The 17,705-nt window shown below is 34.0% G+C and overlaps 1 protein-coding gene across 1 annotated transcript in view; it reads right to left on the bottom strand.

Annotated features, from left to right (window-relative positions):
* Nucleotides 1-4,937: 4,937 nt before the first annotated feature.
* LOC108911047 (muscarinic acetylcholine receptor M1) overlaps nt 4,938-17,705 on the bottom strand; it is a 27,848-nt gene continuing 15,080 nt past the window's right edge. Inside the window, exons 2-7 of the mRNA XM_018715911.1 lie at nt 8,364-8,767; nt 6,562-6,966; nt 6,288-6,454; nt 5,769-6,239; nt 5,369-5,498; nt 4,938-5,311 (exon numbers count right to left, since the gene is read on the bottom strand). Coding sequence (XP_018571427.1) covers nt 4,938-5,311; nt 5,369-5,498; nt 5,769-6,239; nt 6,288-6,454; nt 6,562-6,966; nt 8,364-8,767 — 1,951 coding nt within the window. The remainder of the gene's footprint in view (nt 5,312-5,368; nt 5,499-5,768; nt 6,240-6,287; nt 6,455-6,561; nt 6,967-8,363; nt 8,768-17,705) is intronic.

Here is a 17,705-nt window from a genome sequence, read left to right as displayed (position 1 = left end):
AAAAGCGACGTTATTTTCTTTTATTTAATTGTTCTTTATCACACATAATCACTGATTAATTTTTAATTTCGAAGTAAATTGACAAAACACTAAAATGAGAGAAAAATGTCGTTCAAAATATAGCCCATTAGCACTAATTCCACAACCAACAATGTTCCAATCACTGTAGACACAATGAAGAAGCTACTCATGGTAAAATATATACATTACGTTCATCGGCCATCTAAAAAAAAATACGTGTTAGATATTTGTCCAGAGGCATAAATTTAGTAAGTAAAAAATTAAACAGGTTGAATAGATTTATATTCCTATACCTACAATAGAAGTTATTTTAAATGTTTTATAATTATGTACTTATACAGGGTTTTAGAAGTTTGACTGCCTTAATTTGAACAGACGATGGAATACATTAAAATAAATGAAAAAACCTTATATGACATGGATCATAAACTCAACCACTTCCTGGATAAAAATGATCAAAATCGATTAATTAAGGAATATTGACATACGTGCATATAATACCATAAAATACAATGTTTATCACTGTTTTTAAACTTCTCTATGCTTAATTCTAAAAAATAATTAGTGTTGTAATAAATTTGAAATTCGATAAAATTCATATCGAGCAATGTGACAACGGCCCGGTGGATAAAAGGAGGTACTAAGTTGTCCAGAAATACGCAATTCAGTTGGTATCTGGAATTGGACCGTATCCGAGTGTTTTTACGTACTTCTATTTTCTTTTCTTGAGCTGTTTTCCAGCGAGTGCTAGAAATTGGATTCGAAGGTGTCGTGAATTTTGAGGACAAATAATTCCAAATATTTCGAATTTTCACCTCCAAGACCGGCGGTGACAACATTTTTAACATTAAGGCGATGTTTCGCATTGTATTAGCTATGTCCTTTCCAAATTTGGTTTAGAGCAACTCTCTCGGTTTCGTGAATACAATACCTATGTACGTTTTCAGCTACGAAAATTGAATCATTCCAAATATTTCGAATTTTCACCCCCAAGAACGGCGGTGACAAAATTTTTAACATTAAGGCGATGTTTCGCATTGTATTAGTTATGTCCTCTCCAAATTTGGTTTAGTGCAACTCTCTTGGTTTCGAGAATACAATACCTATGTATGTTTTCAGCCACGAAAATTGAATAATTTAATTGCAAATATGTTTTGTACATGTGCGTTTAAAAATAACTGAATTTTACTTTTTGGTAGTAATTGCTGAAGTAATGGCAGTCAAACTGATATTAATTTATCAAATTTATTAGTGATACAAATTTAAACAACAGTTTTGATGAGGAAAATTCATTTTAGTTAATAAAATTCCTTCCTTTCATTAGTTGAAAACTGTGTTGCTAACATGAGATTTAATTTATTAAAATTATAATGGTTCTATTTCTAATAAGATTTGGACAACTGACTTTTATAAACATTTATACTTATAATACACATTAGGTACTTCTTATAAATATCTTAAACAGATATGACTTTGTAAGACAACTTACCTTCAGAAATTCTTCATCGTAACATTTTTATAATACCTTGTTTTATCCATGACCATTATGGGTATTTAAAGTAATTGTAATTGCACCTTTTTTTTTCATCATTTCAAAGAAAATATGGAATAAATTTAGTAGATGAATACGTAGACGTGTTTGCCAAATATGAATTCAGTTCAATTATCGATTGGTTCGTTCTGACCAACGTCATGAAGTAAGCTACAGAAATATTCAGTCGTAAGTAAAACTTCTAGGCCTCTGTCAAACTGAACAGCGATTTATATTATATGTAGAAAGATATTTATACCATTCATTACAAATAAGTAAAAAAGTTATATTTAATTACTTTTACTGTTTAAATTTCTTTGCGGGGATGGCGTAGCTTATAAAATCAAAGGCTGCGTAAATATAGAAAAAAATACAGTTTCTCTACTAACAGTTGGCAATGACTGTTACCGTTCATCGGCAGGTGGCGCCACCTACTTAAATAAACAGATCGATGAACTATATAACTATGCAGGGAATTTCGATATAATAATTGCACATATTTTGTGACAAATAGGTGTATAAAATCATACACAATTGGTATTCTTTGTATATGATGTAATTTATTTCATGTTCATTTAAAATCTAATACTTTGATTCGTTCATATCTGTGGAAGATACATAAACAAACAAATTTTGATAACAAAAACGCAGATTTTTCGAAACCTTAGCTATATAACGTGTTCTTTCAACTATTCAATTTTTTTCTGAGGTGAACAGGGGAGTGAAGGAAGAAAAAATACATTTAAAAAATTATTTTTATTTACTTTAACACCGAAAAAGTTAACTCTCGGATGCTGATAGGGCTCAGGGCAGCATCCTTAAGTAACTTTCAAGAACTACGCATTCTGAGAGATACTGCTTATCTTACACTTTACTTGCTATTTTGTTACAAATATATTACATGTACATGTTAATATTCTTCGTGGTCGCCTATTTAAAATAGATTAGGAGAGTGGTGGTTACTCGGGGTGTCCACTGGCTTTGGGTCAAGCAATACAACTAGCGATTACATTTAAATAGAAGTAGACGTTTTTGTGTTCTTATTTAGGAAAATTAACACTCTCCTAATCTATCTGGTAATACTAATTCGGAATTATCTATTATTGTCCCTTAATATTATTACATTGTTATTGATATTTACGATTTATCGCCGTTTTTGGGGTAGAAGGGAGGATTGAGGATAAGCTCATATTAATCTTTGCTGCCTTGATATTCAAAATTTTTAAATAATGTTGGGTGCTTCATGAAGAATGGGATACATTTTGATAGGAGATTCTTGGGGTCAAAATAATATGAATTTTGTATTCATTATTGAGATTTTCAGGAATCATTGAGGACTGCATTCGATTACATACCTCTCCGAAATGGTACAATATTCCTGAATATATTACACAAACAAAGGATTATTAGTTGTTTTGATGAAAAGTATTAGACTTCAGTTACGACAAAAATTTGGGTATTAAAATATGTCAAAAACCAAATCTGAAAACATTAAACGAACATTAATGAATCAAAAATCAAGTTTATCTCATATTATTAAGTTTCTTTACTTTCAGTGGCTTGAAATCAATTTGTCAAAGTTTCAATATTTGTATGTCACAAATAAGCACAAAATGAAGATTATTTTTCTATCTCTGTAAGAAAAATTTCGGAAAAATTTCCAAAATTTAAGGTTAAGACGTTAGCTATGTCAGTATGAAATATTTTTTGTTAGTCAAAATTAAATTTATAAAGTCAACCCCTTGACGGATCCTTTTGGAAATGGGTATTTATATAAAAAAAATTATGTTTAACCCTATAATGCTCAAAATCGTGTTTGCGAGGGAGTATCTTTGAACCACAGGCACCATTGCACCTAGTCGAGGAATCAAATCAAACTACTAGACTTCATGTCCACGAAAACGGACTTCCAATATCAATGTTACTGAGCATGCGCATTAAAGGTAATTTTATGTAAGCGAAGTAAAATTCCTATTAGAGGAATCTTTAAAGAGCTTAGAGATGCGAAAGACATCCAATTCCTATGAATCTTACATATGAAGAGTTTTTTAGGTCGCTTATCGCGAATCTGGTCTCAGAATCACGAAATTCAAAATGGCGGATCCAATATGGCGGACAGGAAAATTGAAACGTCTTCAAAATGCATGAATTTTTTTGTAATGGGGTTTTTTGGGTCTATGATTATGAATCTGAACTCTAAATCACGAAATTCAAAATGGCGGACAAAAAATTAAAATGTCTTTAAAATGCATGAATTTTTGTGTAGTGGGGTTTTTTGGGTTTCTGATTACGAGTCTGAAGGCATAATTACGAAATTCAAAATGAGTATTTTCGTTTTATTCAATGTACATGTGTGTCATCTCATTTAAGGGGGTGGAGGGGGAAAGGAGGGTGAGGGGGTTGGTCCGTTAGGGTGGAAACGATTCAGTATTGCTAGTAGGTACTGAAAAAAAATTTTCAGCCAAAAATAAATTAGGCCAAAAACCGGCCTTAGGGTACCCTCCTCCTTTTGGACAGTATTCGAGAGATGAAGGTAATAAAGGTATTCAGAATCGAAAGAGAAAGTTTCAAAAATGTTTCCCCTTTTTTAAGGCTGGTCAAAATTGGTCAAGCTAAAAAATTTGAAAATTAACCCAAAGATTCTGAGAATTTCAAAGTTTGATTTGGCCAATTCTAAGACTTTTGTCCTTTGATATTTTCCGAGAAAACACGCCATAAAACCGTCGTAAAATTTGATGCCACCATTTTCCAGTACAACCGCCATTTTGGTTCATGACTAAATCGCTCATGTTTTAGGCATGTAGAAAGATTGGAAATACGAAAAAACTGGGATGGTTTCAACTTGAAAGTCTGTTTCCGTGGTCTGTATGATTTTTTTTTTCAAATTCTGTGGGCGCCACCTGAAAGAGCATCTCCAATAACATAAAGTCTAGTAGGTTTGATTTGATTCCTCACCCGTGTGCAATAGTGTCCTTAGTTCAAAGATACTCCCTCGAAAATGCGATTTTGAACGTTAATGTGACAGAAATACTGAAATAAATAAAAAAAAAACAGTAACAAAAATTGCCACAATTAAATAATCAATAATAATATCTTAATCAAACTGCATTCAGTTTCTTTCGACCCAATAATCTTACTAGTGTATTGTTCAAGCTTTTTCAGTATAATTTAATTCAGGTGTAAATTTTGCTAAAATGAAAGCCGACTACTTTGTCCCTAAATTTCCAAAACGCCTTGCGAGAAAACGCGGTTATAAAAATAGTACGTGATTATTACTTTAATTTCAAGACAATAAGCTATATGAGCAATTGTTAGTAAAACTGAACGCAACATCGGATATCGCAAAACCTACAAAACTATATACAAAAATCGTACAAAAAGTAGTCTACGACATGTGGAAATCACCCCTCAGAATCCTCGTGAAGGTCTTCTTGAACTGCTGGTTGGCCAAGGCGTAGCAAAATGGGTTGAGCGGACTATTGGCGTAGCATAAGAAGTAGGAAAACATATAAACATGTCCGTTGATGCATGGGGGATCGGTGCAGAAGCCTTCCACTAGCGCAAAGACATGGTAAGGGGTCCAACATACAACGAAAGCTCCCAAAATGAAAGAAATCGTCCTTAGAGCCTTCCTGGCTCGGTTCTCTGACTTAGACTTTTGCCTGCCAAACCCGCCTAGTGGCCCGATAGTCTTCTTCCTTCCCTTCAGCCTCTTTCCTATAGATTTCACGAACACCCTTTTCGGATTGTCCATGGAATCTGCTTTGGAAAACGCTTTATTACTATTGGCCTGCAGAGGCGCCACCAACGCGTTACCTGTTTGGCTGACACCTGAAACGCCGCAGGGAGTGCTCGGTTCTGTTAAGGTCTTTGGATCGGTCTCGTTAACAACGGAGGTGATCGGCCTGTCCGAGCTTATAGTCACTTCGGTCTGCAGCTTATTGTTCTTCGGCTCCGATTGCTGAGGAGCCTGCGGATTTTCTACATTAGCGATATTATTTAAGGGGTTGTCGGTTGGGGAGGGGATAACAACGGAACTCTCATCCATGAACCTCAAATCGGCGCTATCAAGGCCTAGGAGCAAATCGTACGTACTTTGGGTTTGCTTTAAGCTACAGGGTCTCTTAGTATCTACGGGGGGTTGCAGGTTGGTGTCACAACTTTTACTATTTACAATGACGGGTATGTCTGAGGGTCGCTTTGGCTTGTCACCTACCGTGTTCACTTTGCTTTTCTCTTCCGGGGGCTTTAGGGTTGGTTCCCTCTCTACGATTTTCAGCAATGTAGGTTTCTCGGCCACGGGGCGCGCCGCTGTGTTTTTGGCAGGGGAGATGTCCCCGTTTACCTTGTTCGTGCTGTTATTGAACACGTGCAAAGGGGCGCTAGTCTGCATGACTATACCTACAATGGAAGTCCTCTTCTTCGTCGCCAGGATGGAATGAGGCTTATCTTGCATGGGGGCAGTGCTGTCTTCGTCAGAGTCGAAAGCAGGACTGCTGCTCCGTTCGGACTTATCCGTTTCTTGAGCGGGTTTGCACATGGGCAGAGAAAGGTTGCGTTTCTCGCTTGCGGTGGTCGTGGTGGTGGTGTTGGTGGTGCTGTTGCTGATGGAGCATGTGGTCTTTTGGCTGGAGTTGGAGTCTCCCGATCCTCCAGCCTGATATGAATCTAGTACGGCTAAGGTGGCCTTCTCTAGTTGCTTGTCGTCGACGAATGCGGCGTTGGCAGCGGGAACGGGTTTCTCCTGACTCAGTAGACTGCTCTGTGTCTTGGATAAGCCTATACCGGCTGCCCTACCCGCCATTCCGCTCATCGCGCCCGCGCTCAGGGCAACCATGGATTGCATCTTGCGTTGCTTAGCTTCACTCTTTTTCTGCATGTCGAACGCTGTTTTGTATATACCTGAAATAGCACGAAACTTTTATTCATTTAATTAGAACCAAAAGAAATTCTACGAAAAACTGTTTTTATGAACAGACATTCAAATAAAAATTATAAATATACCTCACCTCCATAAAGTATGAAGAGAACAATTAGAGTAGTCCAGTAGTAAGAAATGATGAGCGCTGTGTTGAAGATGGGCTCTTTGAGGAACTGTACTGCACACTGTCCCGGTAGCAGATCTCTGTAGCCTATGAAATGCTCCCAGCCGAATATGCAGATGAAGAACAGCAAGGCCGGAATGATCCAGATGATGGTAACCATCCAAATCACCCGCTGTTTCGTCCGCCAACCGCGGTACTTGGCGGCGATCTTCACTGAGCAGAATCGATCGATGGTGATCAGGAGGACGGTATACTGGGAGACCAGACATACGGTGTAGTCCACGGACAGCCACAGATCGCAAAGGAGGGGACCGAGGTTCCAGTATCCCATTAATACGTATACCGTGTAGAAGGGCATGGAAACTGTTCCTGAGGAATAATTTTTATACTGAATGTAACTGTAAAAGGAACATTTATATTGCTGACATTTTTTTTATAAATTTAAAACCTATCGAAAGAAAACCAAACTAATGTTGTTCATAAAATGAATTGGAAATGTCACTGGCCAAACAAAACAATATTTACCCAAACGACGCCGGTGGCTGATGAGATTCGCAGCAATCTCATAATTTTTGCTCGAGTCCGTAACAACTTTGATAAACGTGTTAGGTTGTGTTTAGAAAGAAATGGCAATTATTTTGAAAATGTCCTTTAACTAAGTTTTTTGTTTTTTCTCTTTTTGATAATAAATTATTTCTTAGTTTCGTTTTCATTGTACTTCTATTTAATAAAAGTTTCTGCGACATTCAAACAGTTATTTGTGCAACTACTGTAAAGAGTGTGTATTTGTTGTACGATGCATGAAGTTTGCAGCTCGAGACGAAGTTGAGAGCTGCAATCATGTTAAGTGCAACAAATATGCTTTTTGCACATGTTGCACGCAACATTTTTTCTACGATTGTTTTTATTTCAAATTTTATTTAACAGTATTTTACATAATATTAAAATTTTAACTGACAACTGGAAATTAATTGCGCAAATTGTCAATGTCAGACGTTAGGTACTTATGGATATGCTTAGATTAAACTTGTAATCAATATTTTTTTTGTACTACTGTAAAAAAAGTTAAACTTTTGGCACAGTAGGTAGTGCAATAAGTAGTAAATTTTGCACGATCGTAGAAAAAAACACTTGTAGCATGTCCACATATTCATCATTAGTAAAATTTGGCATAATTCTTGTTAATTTACACCCAAAAAGTATTTAGCTGATAACAGTGACAACTTACAGAAGAGTTAATTGTGACAACTGGCATGACAGCAGCACACTTAGTTTTTCTTTGATTGATTGCAATCATATACGGTGTGAGGTGAATGGTAATACATTTTATTTTTTTATTAATAAACGAAAAGTTTTAAAGGAAAATTGCTAGAGAGGTAAAAGTTTCTAAAAGAACCAGTTTATCTAATGCGTATTTTTGGATATCGAGTTTTTACGAAATATAAAAGTTATGGCAAAAAATGGCTTGAGGGGTGGTTATTTCAACCCCTTTCGAGGGGTTAAAATTTTCGAAAAATAGTTGAAAACTCGCATCTGTATTAGTAAACAACCTGTAAAAAATTTGTTATTTGTACCTCGTTCGGTTTTCAAATTACAGCCAATTTTCATAATTTTTTTGGAAACTTTGATGGCCCATATCTCTTCAGGGGTGAACATTTTACTAAGGCGATTTTTTGCAGATCGTGTTCTTTTGAAATGTAGATTCACTGGTATCATTTATGCTACTCCATTCAAAAACACCCTGTATAAATAATAAAACCACTCACCAATGAGCATGTCCGTTGCAGCAAGCGAAGCTATGAAATAATTGCTAGGCTGTCTAATGTTCCTGTCCACAATGAAGGCGAGAAGAACCAATATGTTCCCTCCGACTGTGAGAATGATACAAATCCCTAAGCTGATCGCTATCAGTATGGTCTCCAATAACCCGAAGGGCGCTAGTACCGGAGTTATCGTCGGGTCAGAGCCGATGGCGTTGCTGGTGTTCGATTCGTCCGTGCCGTTAAATTTGCCGCTAAGCCAGTCGATGCCGTTGGCGAATATATTGAGCGGGTCCTCGTCTTCCCAGGTCCAGTTTTTGGTGGCGTTGAATGAGTCGTAGCATTCCGTCAGCGTCAGGATGCCGCTGTACACTGTCTTGCATAGTTTATCTTTATGCCTTTGGAGCTTCCTGAAAGAAGAAAGCAAATGTTGCGTACGTAAAATTTAGTATTAATGTAGGAATTATTCAGGACAAATGTAGCAGATTATAATCAAACTTATGTTTTCTTGAAAGAAAATTGTAGCAGGTCACAGAAAGGCGTAGTTGGGAAGCAGCACGATAGATGGAGCCACTTACGCTTTGTGTATACACTTCTCTTTCTGAGTAACGACACTAAAGCAGCTGGATTATTCGAACAACATAATGATGAGGACTATTAATAATAACCGACCTATATCTGGTTGGTGAAACTTACGAACGATCGTAGCTGTTGTATTATAGTAGGGTCGTATTCGATGCAAAGTAGAGCAAAAAGTTGTCGGTCTTTTATCAAAGGAAAATCGTGTCATCATTTTTAGGAGGCGTAAGATGAACCATTTCAAATTTAAAATGAAATTCAATGTTAAATCTGAATACCGCTGCATACGCACTGTGTTCTGGTAGTAGCTGACTAGCTGTAGTCGCCCAGGTGCATTGAGTATACGAAGTGGTCTTGATCGTAAAATAGAGAGCGCCTCCAAAAAAACAAGTAAACAACAATGGCGCACACAGAGGTAAGATGTAGTACATATGCGGAAATTAAAAAACAAATTGGATTTATAATAAATTACATTTAAAATAAATAGTTTATGAGAATAAAGGAATTTTTGTAGGAACAAGGGTGCCAGACGTGAACTGATCCCTTTGTCCCTTCATAATGTATAAAGAAATTATTCAATTTCTAAAACTCTTAAAAGCGTACTGCATTGGTTCTCTTGACAGGCAATGATTTATTATTTTGCATCGAATATGATCCTACTATAGGTGTTGTGAATTTGGAACAAAATATTTTTTATTACTCTGAAATATATTTATATCCAAATATATTCTTAAAATAGGTATACACCATCATTTGACCAAATTCATTCAATTTTGTATTAAACAAACGATACATTAATATACAATACAAAACATGTTTCTATAAAATCTATGTAAATCATAAAATTAAACATAGAATTCGTTTAACCGCAAGAATTAAATATTAATTTTAACTGCTGCCTAGTTTTAAAGTAAGAAATTATATTTCTGGGTAAGTATTTAAATAAATAAATAATTTACTTGAAAGAAGAAAATATTTTCTTGCGTATATATGTATAATCGTGCGATACGTTAAAATCAAATGTTGTACATTTGAAGCAAGCATTTTTTTGCGTGTAACATACGAAAACTTAAGAAATCGACTACTAAGAATATTTTATATTGATGCCCAATTGAAGAACCAAGGTCAAATATTTAGATATTTGATGCAAAAAAATTAAATATATCTCTATTTTTGCACTGCTCAAGAAACTTTTCTCAGTGTATAAGTTACAGTCTCACAGACGTAAGTAGAAAGTCTTGTATCACATTTTTTTAGGATTTGTTCTGTTCCGAGCACGTGTCAAGATATCTCTAAATGAGAAATTCATTACTTCCGATCAACCGATAAGCTTAGAGGAAACCGAAACTGCAATGATTTTTGGACGAAATTAATTTATAGTGCTACCAATCGTCTATAAGCGGTGTATTAGAAATATTTATTTTTTAAATTTAGACACTTAACCCCTAAAGCCATTTTTAAGTAAATTAAAATTGGTGTTACTTTATTAATAAAAATAAACTGCAGTATTTAATCAATTGTTTTGGCTTTAGGTATAGTCTTTCGCAACATAAAAAAAAAACTGATGGAACATTTCCTTTGTCAGATTATATTTCTGGAGATCCAAATGGCATGGGCCTTATCCATAGAAAACTTTTTGTGTTATTTACTATAAATCATATTTGTTTCATTTTTATTTTGATTTAATATAAAATTATTAAAATATTGTAATTAATAATTAATTTTAGTTATTTTAGACCTTGTGGAAATGTTGCTCTGTATTTTAATTCCTTAGTATATAATACGCTATTTTTTATTAGTTCACAAATAAGTACATATGAATTATATTAATTGAACAGAAGTCAAGTAGTACCACCCTTATTTTAGGATTACTATTGTAGGAGACCTGCCTTACACAGAACGTTCATGAAGAAAGGAACAAATTCGTTGAAAATTCAGATAATTACTTTATGGAAAAACGCTCGGACACGTCGATTAGTATTTTTAGTTGCGGATTTTGTGCTGCCATCTGACCACCGATGTTCCTATCGTAAATTTCGACTTTTTGTCGGTATACTTATTCTGAACGTTTTGGCGCTATTTGTGTTGGTTACACTGACTTAAGAAATTCATCTCGGTCAAAAAATGGAATTATGTCCTGAACATTTCCGTTCAAAATGTATGTTTTTGGGGTCCTCAATCGGAATGGAAAATGTGATTCGAAAATTGGTTCAAGCGCACGCAAAGGTGTATTGATCTTCATGGAGAATATTTTAAAAAACAATAAAACCATATACGATGATTAATTTCTTTTTTGTTCTCTATTCCGGAAATATAAATGGCAACCCTTGAATTGTTTGGCTGCCAGTTATTGATTTAAAATTAAATTTCAATAGAATTTCTGTACGCACTGTTTTACACTGACTTCTTTATAATCGTAAATATGGTCAGTCAATTAACAATTGTAGCTTACTCTCACGGTCATTGTTAGGTACATTACCACAACGATTACAAGTTACGATTTCCGCAACTAAACTTAGGTACTTATTCTAAATGATAGTGATAATGAAATATTGCCCACGAAATACATTTTCCCACGATTTATGTCCTCTTAAGCACGGGGCTAAATCCAAGTTGTATTTCATTTGGATGAATTATTTATTAAAGCTGCGGTAAAAGTGAAGGTAGTTAAATAAATCTAGCAGCTGCAGCACATTAGTGACACGCGATTGATATTTTTTTTTAACGGTAAATATACAGTAGATGCGTACGTAATTGAAGGACTTTGTTTTCTTTTTAATTACGCACACGCAAATAATTTCAATTTCACAACATTAATAAAAAAAATAAATTATGCGTTGTTAATTATTTCCCCTTCATATTTCACAATGAAAAAATTCTTATTCTACACTTTTTCCAGATGTTAAGTACTTCAAAAACTGTCAATTTAATTTCAATCTTTGGAAACGATATTTAAATTTCAGGTTTCGCAAATATGATTTCAGGAGGCATCAGTTATTTTTCAAAAAGCTTAAATTGTTTAGCAGAAAACCTATGTTCTTATTGGCAGAGAGTAACAAGTTTTCTTCACGTATTTTTTTTTACAAATGTCAGCTATTTAGTCACAAAAATACAAGACTTCAAGACATTCAACACAAACGAAATTAAAAATTTTGGCAAATGTCACAAATTGACTATTTATAAAACAGAAGCACGTGATACACAGCAAAAAATCGCCATTTTTTTCCAAGGTAACTTTTTATTCATAAAGGTACAATTTTTGCTTATTCTAGATAATTTTACTAAACGATTGTTTTATGTTTAGATGGTTGCTGTTTTTGCTGTTGCTTGTGGCTGCAGATGTGACGAACTAGAGGACATATCCATAGAGCACATAGAAGAAAAAAATGATATTCTACTGGTTTATTTCATTTTGTCATATAGACTCAATAGAGCTGCATCCAAAACATCTAAATATTCGTCCGAAGAAAACAAGAATCAAGCGACTGTTTCTCCATTACCGACAAGGCAAATGTACCGTTTAACCTGTAGACATTAACACTATCGGAAAAACATCTGCAAGTATCGCCAGATGCCTGCAGCTAGAAAATCCAGAAACATATACCAGAGGTTGGAAGGGCAAGAAAGTAGCTAAAGGATATGTCGAAGATTTTCTTCAACAGAAAATCAATACTGGGAAGAAAAGATATCTATTTCTCTTAAGGAGGTATATCGGGGTCCGAGGGAAGTGAGGAGCGCAGGGAGGGTCCTATGCTTTTCTTATGAGATTAAAGCCCGCTGCCAATGTGAAAAAATTAAATTCTATTGAAATTATATATTTGCGATAAACATTATCTATATAGCAAAGAAATCTACTCATATGCACATAGCATACATATTGACTAATTAATAACATAAAAATATCATATTTAAGTAGTTTTAAATTATATTTAATGAACGCATAAAGACTATGTAGACGTGGCAACGGCGCTAATAATTGACTTGCGGTTATACACACTGCGAACCTACAGACCTCGGACATCGGAGATATTGCTCGTCAAATTCGGGTAAAGATGCGTACGCGTTCAAAAATGTATTGTGTGTAAACGTTAACTATGTACAATATAATTATTATATATAGCAAATATATCGTATTATCCTCGCGAAGATTTGTATCCTTTATTTAAAATCCGTAAATCATGTGAACTGGTAAAACAACGAGAATTATGTTAATTTAGTTCTAAAGAAATGAAATGACACTCGCGCCCATCTCTCGTCCAAGTAAAAAAAAAAAGAAAATGTTGGATACAATTTTGAAGGTTCTGTGATAGAAATTACATTATTACTCACTGTTCCTGTTTTTCATCTCTATTTTAGTAATGTTACAAAATTTTTGCAACTATAACTAATTTTTTAGATATAAAGTTTGCTGAGCAATATTTGTTCCTTTGTTATTCCGTACAAATGCTTTTATTTCAAGTATATTAATCAAGTAAACCTAAATATTGCTGGGTAATGATTACGATGTTTTTATAAACCATTAAATATATTAAAAGGATTTATCAACTGTATTTTTTATTCCAATAAATATATCACAGCTTCCTAGTCTTTTTTAATTAATCTACTTTTTAAAAACATTACAAAAAATCATCTGTTGTGGATAATTTATTGTTGATAACAATGTACATGGGATTTAGGAAAAATGTATATATTTGAAATCAATTTCAAAACAACTTTCAACAACAATATCTCAAAATCTAGATTAAAAAAATGTTCAAAAAATATGACGCACAGAGGAAGCACTGGATAATACGCTATATAAATTTCAAGTACATCTGTGCATTTGAGTAAACCCGATATACCTCCTTAAAATATAGTTTACATTTTCTAGTGTAGATTGAAAAAAAAATTATAAAATTCATTCATTTTCCTGCTCTTTTTTAATTTTTCGAAAGCACTGGCACAAAAAAAATGTTTTAGTGTTAATCATAAAAATGAACGATTAAAAAATTGACATTTTTATTAAAAATTAAAATGTATATCTATTTCTCAGAAAAAAAAGTTTACATTTTTTAGAGTAGATTGAAAAACAAAAAAAATTTATTCATTTTTCTGCTTATGATTTTTTTTAAATTTCTGAAATCATCCCTTAACTTCTAGTCTCCCTAACTCTGTTTATTTTAATAGTACAAGAAAAAGTCAATTGACCATTTTTATGTAGAATTATATGGTGTACAACTTTTATAAGAATTACCCCTTTTGAGGTATCTTGAAAAAACCCTTTATTTTATCTTCTTTCACCTTTGGCCGGAGGTTGAAAATAAATTACTGTCACTTATTGTTATTATATACCTCAAACTAACTTAAATAAAAAATTCAGGCAAGTTGACCAAAATTGCGATTTAAAGGACCATTTAATGGGCTCATTTTTTATTTGCTTAACGGAAAGATATTGCAATTTTAAGGTTCTCTGCAAAAAAATTGAATTTTATATCGTCTACAAGTCATCCAAAAAAAATCATAAACTGGCACACTGAGTGTCCGCTGAACAGGCAGGTGTGACGTCACCGCATGGGAAACCGATGCCGCATGCTTGCGTGTGTTGTCAGTAGTCTGGTTTTAGTTAGTTGCCTGTTAAGTTTCGATTAAGTACGTTAAGTTACTGAATTTTGTTAGCAATATGGAAGACACACGACAGAAAAAAATTCCAAATATTATATTGTTTCCCAGTGTGAGAGCACTAGTGTGAAGACGCCCAAGAAAATCCCCGTAATTCTGTCGTACGGATCTAAAATCAATAGTCTATTAGTCTCTATTTTGATTTGTTTTTTTTAATATCTTTTATTTGAAAAATGACTTAATTTGAAAGCAACAAAATTACCCTGCGTAATTTGGGTATGTAATAAATACGTTTGTGTCCTCTAGAAACACTATACACTTGTGTTTTCTATTGTTAATTTTTTTGTGAATATTATACGAATACTTATGGGTACTATTATATTAAGTATTAAGTATTTATACAAAAATACATAATAAATATTAGATTATTATTATATTTAAAAGATATTCGGTAGATTTTATGTAATTTCCATGGGAATAAAAGTAGTAATAAGAATTTTGTATTTGATTAGGTACATCTTTGAAACCTATAACATAAACGGTTTCATCCAATTAAACGCAATATCCTTATTCTTATTTACTATTATATTATACAAAAACATCAAAACTTTCGCTACGAACGTACTTTAAAGAACCTTTACGCGTTATTGAAATGTAACCTTTGCATTTTCACTCTCACCTCAGCACTGATAATGTTGTGGTTTTTATTTAAAAAATCCATAACCACTAACAAACCTACTTCTTGTAAATTAGAAGAATCTGCTTTTACAAAATTTGCTTCCATTTTTTAAATTTAATATGCACAAATGCTAAAACATTCTGTAGAAACTTAACTGGAAGTAGCACCAAGCCGGCTGACCGTCCCATGCGGTGACGTCATTGCATTGCCACGGCTGAGACAAATATTCGCTACCAAATAGCTTGAAAACCGCTTAACGGATTAAATTGAAATTTTCAGGATCGAGTAATCATGAGCAATACTTTGTGTATACAAAATAAGAACGTTTTTGAAAATTTTCTGATTGACCCCATGGAATATAACGTTACCTCATTTACTGCTACACTATTACACTAGCAGCAGTACCGTTTGCCCCAAATTTGCTGGGAGAAAAGAACTGTTCTTTTTCCGACTTACAAATTTTCCAAAATTTTAAACCTCACGTCGTGTAAACCAAATTAAAAGGTCATTGCAAGCAGAAGCGCTTTTTCCTTACCCAAAATCCCAAATAGCGTGGTGCTCCTGTAGCCCGTAATCTTTGCGCAGAAGGTTTAATCGGATTTTTCACGCACGCCAACCTCCGTAAAGGACCTTTCATCTAGAGCGTGCATAACTGGCACGAAGGAAATGGACTCGGGAGGATGAAAGCGCCCCGTCATCGATTGTATTCCGATTTTGTTTGTCAAACGGTGGCCGAGGCGAGTTTGGCTTATATTACTTTCCCACTTGTGGACGGCATTAGCTTGGCCCATGCGATGCCCCTAAAATGTTTGCTGGATAAATATATTTAATTCAGTCGGCTTTCCCTCGTGTCGTCTTCCCTTCCCCACGACCGGATTTGCCTCACAAATAGGCAATCTGTCAATGGTTTTTTTTTAAATAAATATTTTCCGCGGCAAAAACATTTACGTAACGACCTGCTATATCGAAAGCCGCTTTGTCGTCGGGGATTCGACCGAGAAGACATTTGGGTTTCAGAGAAACGAAAAATGAATTGTGCCTGGTTGTACGGGATGTCTCAAGCTCGACAATATTGGGCCTACTGTGAGGATACAAAAAATTTAAATAAAATTTGGGATACGTAGTGTTAAATGAGATTTTCAATCGAAAGTATTAACTTTCGGATTTGACAGAAACAAGGACATTTAAATAAAGGGGACTATGCATGTCACAGTCTATCTCATATGTCGGGTGAAGCTAGACAAGGGGAAAGCAGAGGGCTTTATTTTCATCCAACTGAAGCGCGCGATTACATCTCCAATGTCGTACATTTTGGATGGGTCAAAATAAAATATTTTATAGTCCTAAGTCAATATATTTCAACAGCTACTCAGTATTTTTATAATAAATATATATAATATTTTTATAACTTCTTGGAATCCCAATAACTGTAACCATTTCTTTCTTGTTGCACCATCCCCAAGCATCCTAAAAACGTTCACATTTCACTTTTAGAATACTGAGGCAAATTTTCAGTGAGACATAAAAATATATTCCCAAAGGAGAACATCAAATGGTTGAATGAATGCAACTTTCAGTTGATTGCATCTTCGGTATTTTTATGTATAAGTGAACCACCACCATATTTTTGCTGTTGTATTTATTCAGTTTTTATGCTCGTGCATTTAGTAAAATTGTAAATATATTTTTGAAAAGGTTTTTGTCGTAGAGGAAAATGAAAATGATGAATGATTAAAATTTGTAATGTTGGGTATAAGGGATAACATTGAAATACCTATAAATATATTAAATATAAATAATGTCTGTAACTTATTTGTGGTGCAGCATTTTCCTTTGATTTTAATGGCCAAACGTGGTTCATATTATTGTTTTCTTACTATTTCAGCAAAAATTTTAAAAAAATACCAAGTCAGTTTTATAAAATTTTACCGTTATTCAAATAAAAGTTACCCACACGCACGACAATGGCCACAGTTGCATATACATTCCAAAGTCACCTTCAAGCACGCTTACCTGTGGAAGGATAGCTGATGTGGATGTTTATAATCCAATTTCTTACAAATTCTGCACTGTCTAACCATATTCACACCTTAAAAGTTTATCCAAAATACATGTATAAACACTAATCACGTTTCACTTACTAAAATCACAACTATTTTCTAACAAGAGACGCCATATTCTGCCAACCACGGCAGAACGAACGAGGAACACGCTACAAATTATTGCGTAGTTGCCAAGTCTTCAAACATGGCAAATATGAAAAATGAAAAATAGTTTAATATGTACAGAATTTAACAATATTGTATGCATAACTTAATAATACTATCCTATAATAATAATTTTCACAATTGTGATGAAAATTGCGATAAAAATATTAAGTACATTTCCAGTATAATTATACAGCTGACAACAATGATACAATTAGACTGTGAATAGACCAGGCTTCATCTAGAAATGTAAATAAATAAGTCCCCTTTATTTAAATGTCCTTG

The sequence above is a fragment of the Anoplophora glabripennis genome, unplaced genomic scaffold (genome assembly GCF_000390285.2).
Source record: "Anoplophora glabripennis isolate ALB-LARVAE unplaced genomic scaffold, Agla_2.0 scaffold1, whole genome shotgun sequence".
NCBI classification, from domain to species: Eukaryota; Metazoa; Arthropoda; class Insecta; order Coleoptera; family Cerambycidae; genus Anoplophora; species Anoplophora glabripennis.
This window is presented reverse-complemented; position numbering and strand designations above follow the sequence as displayed.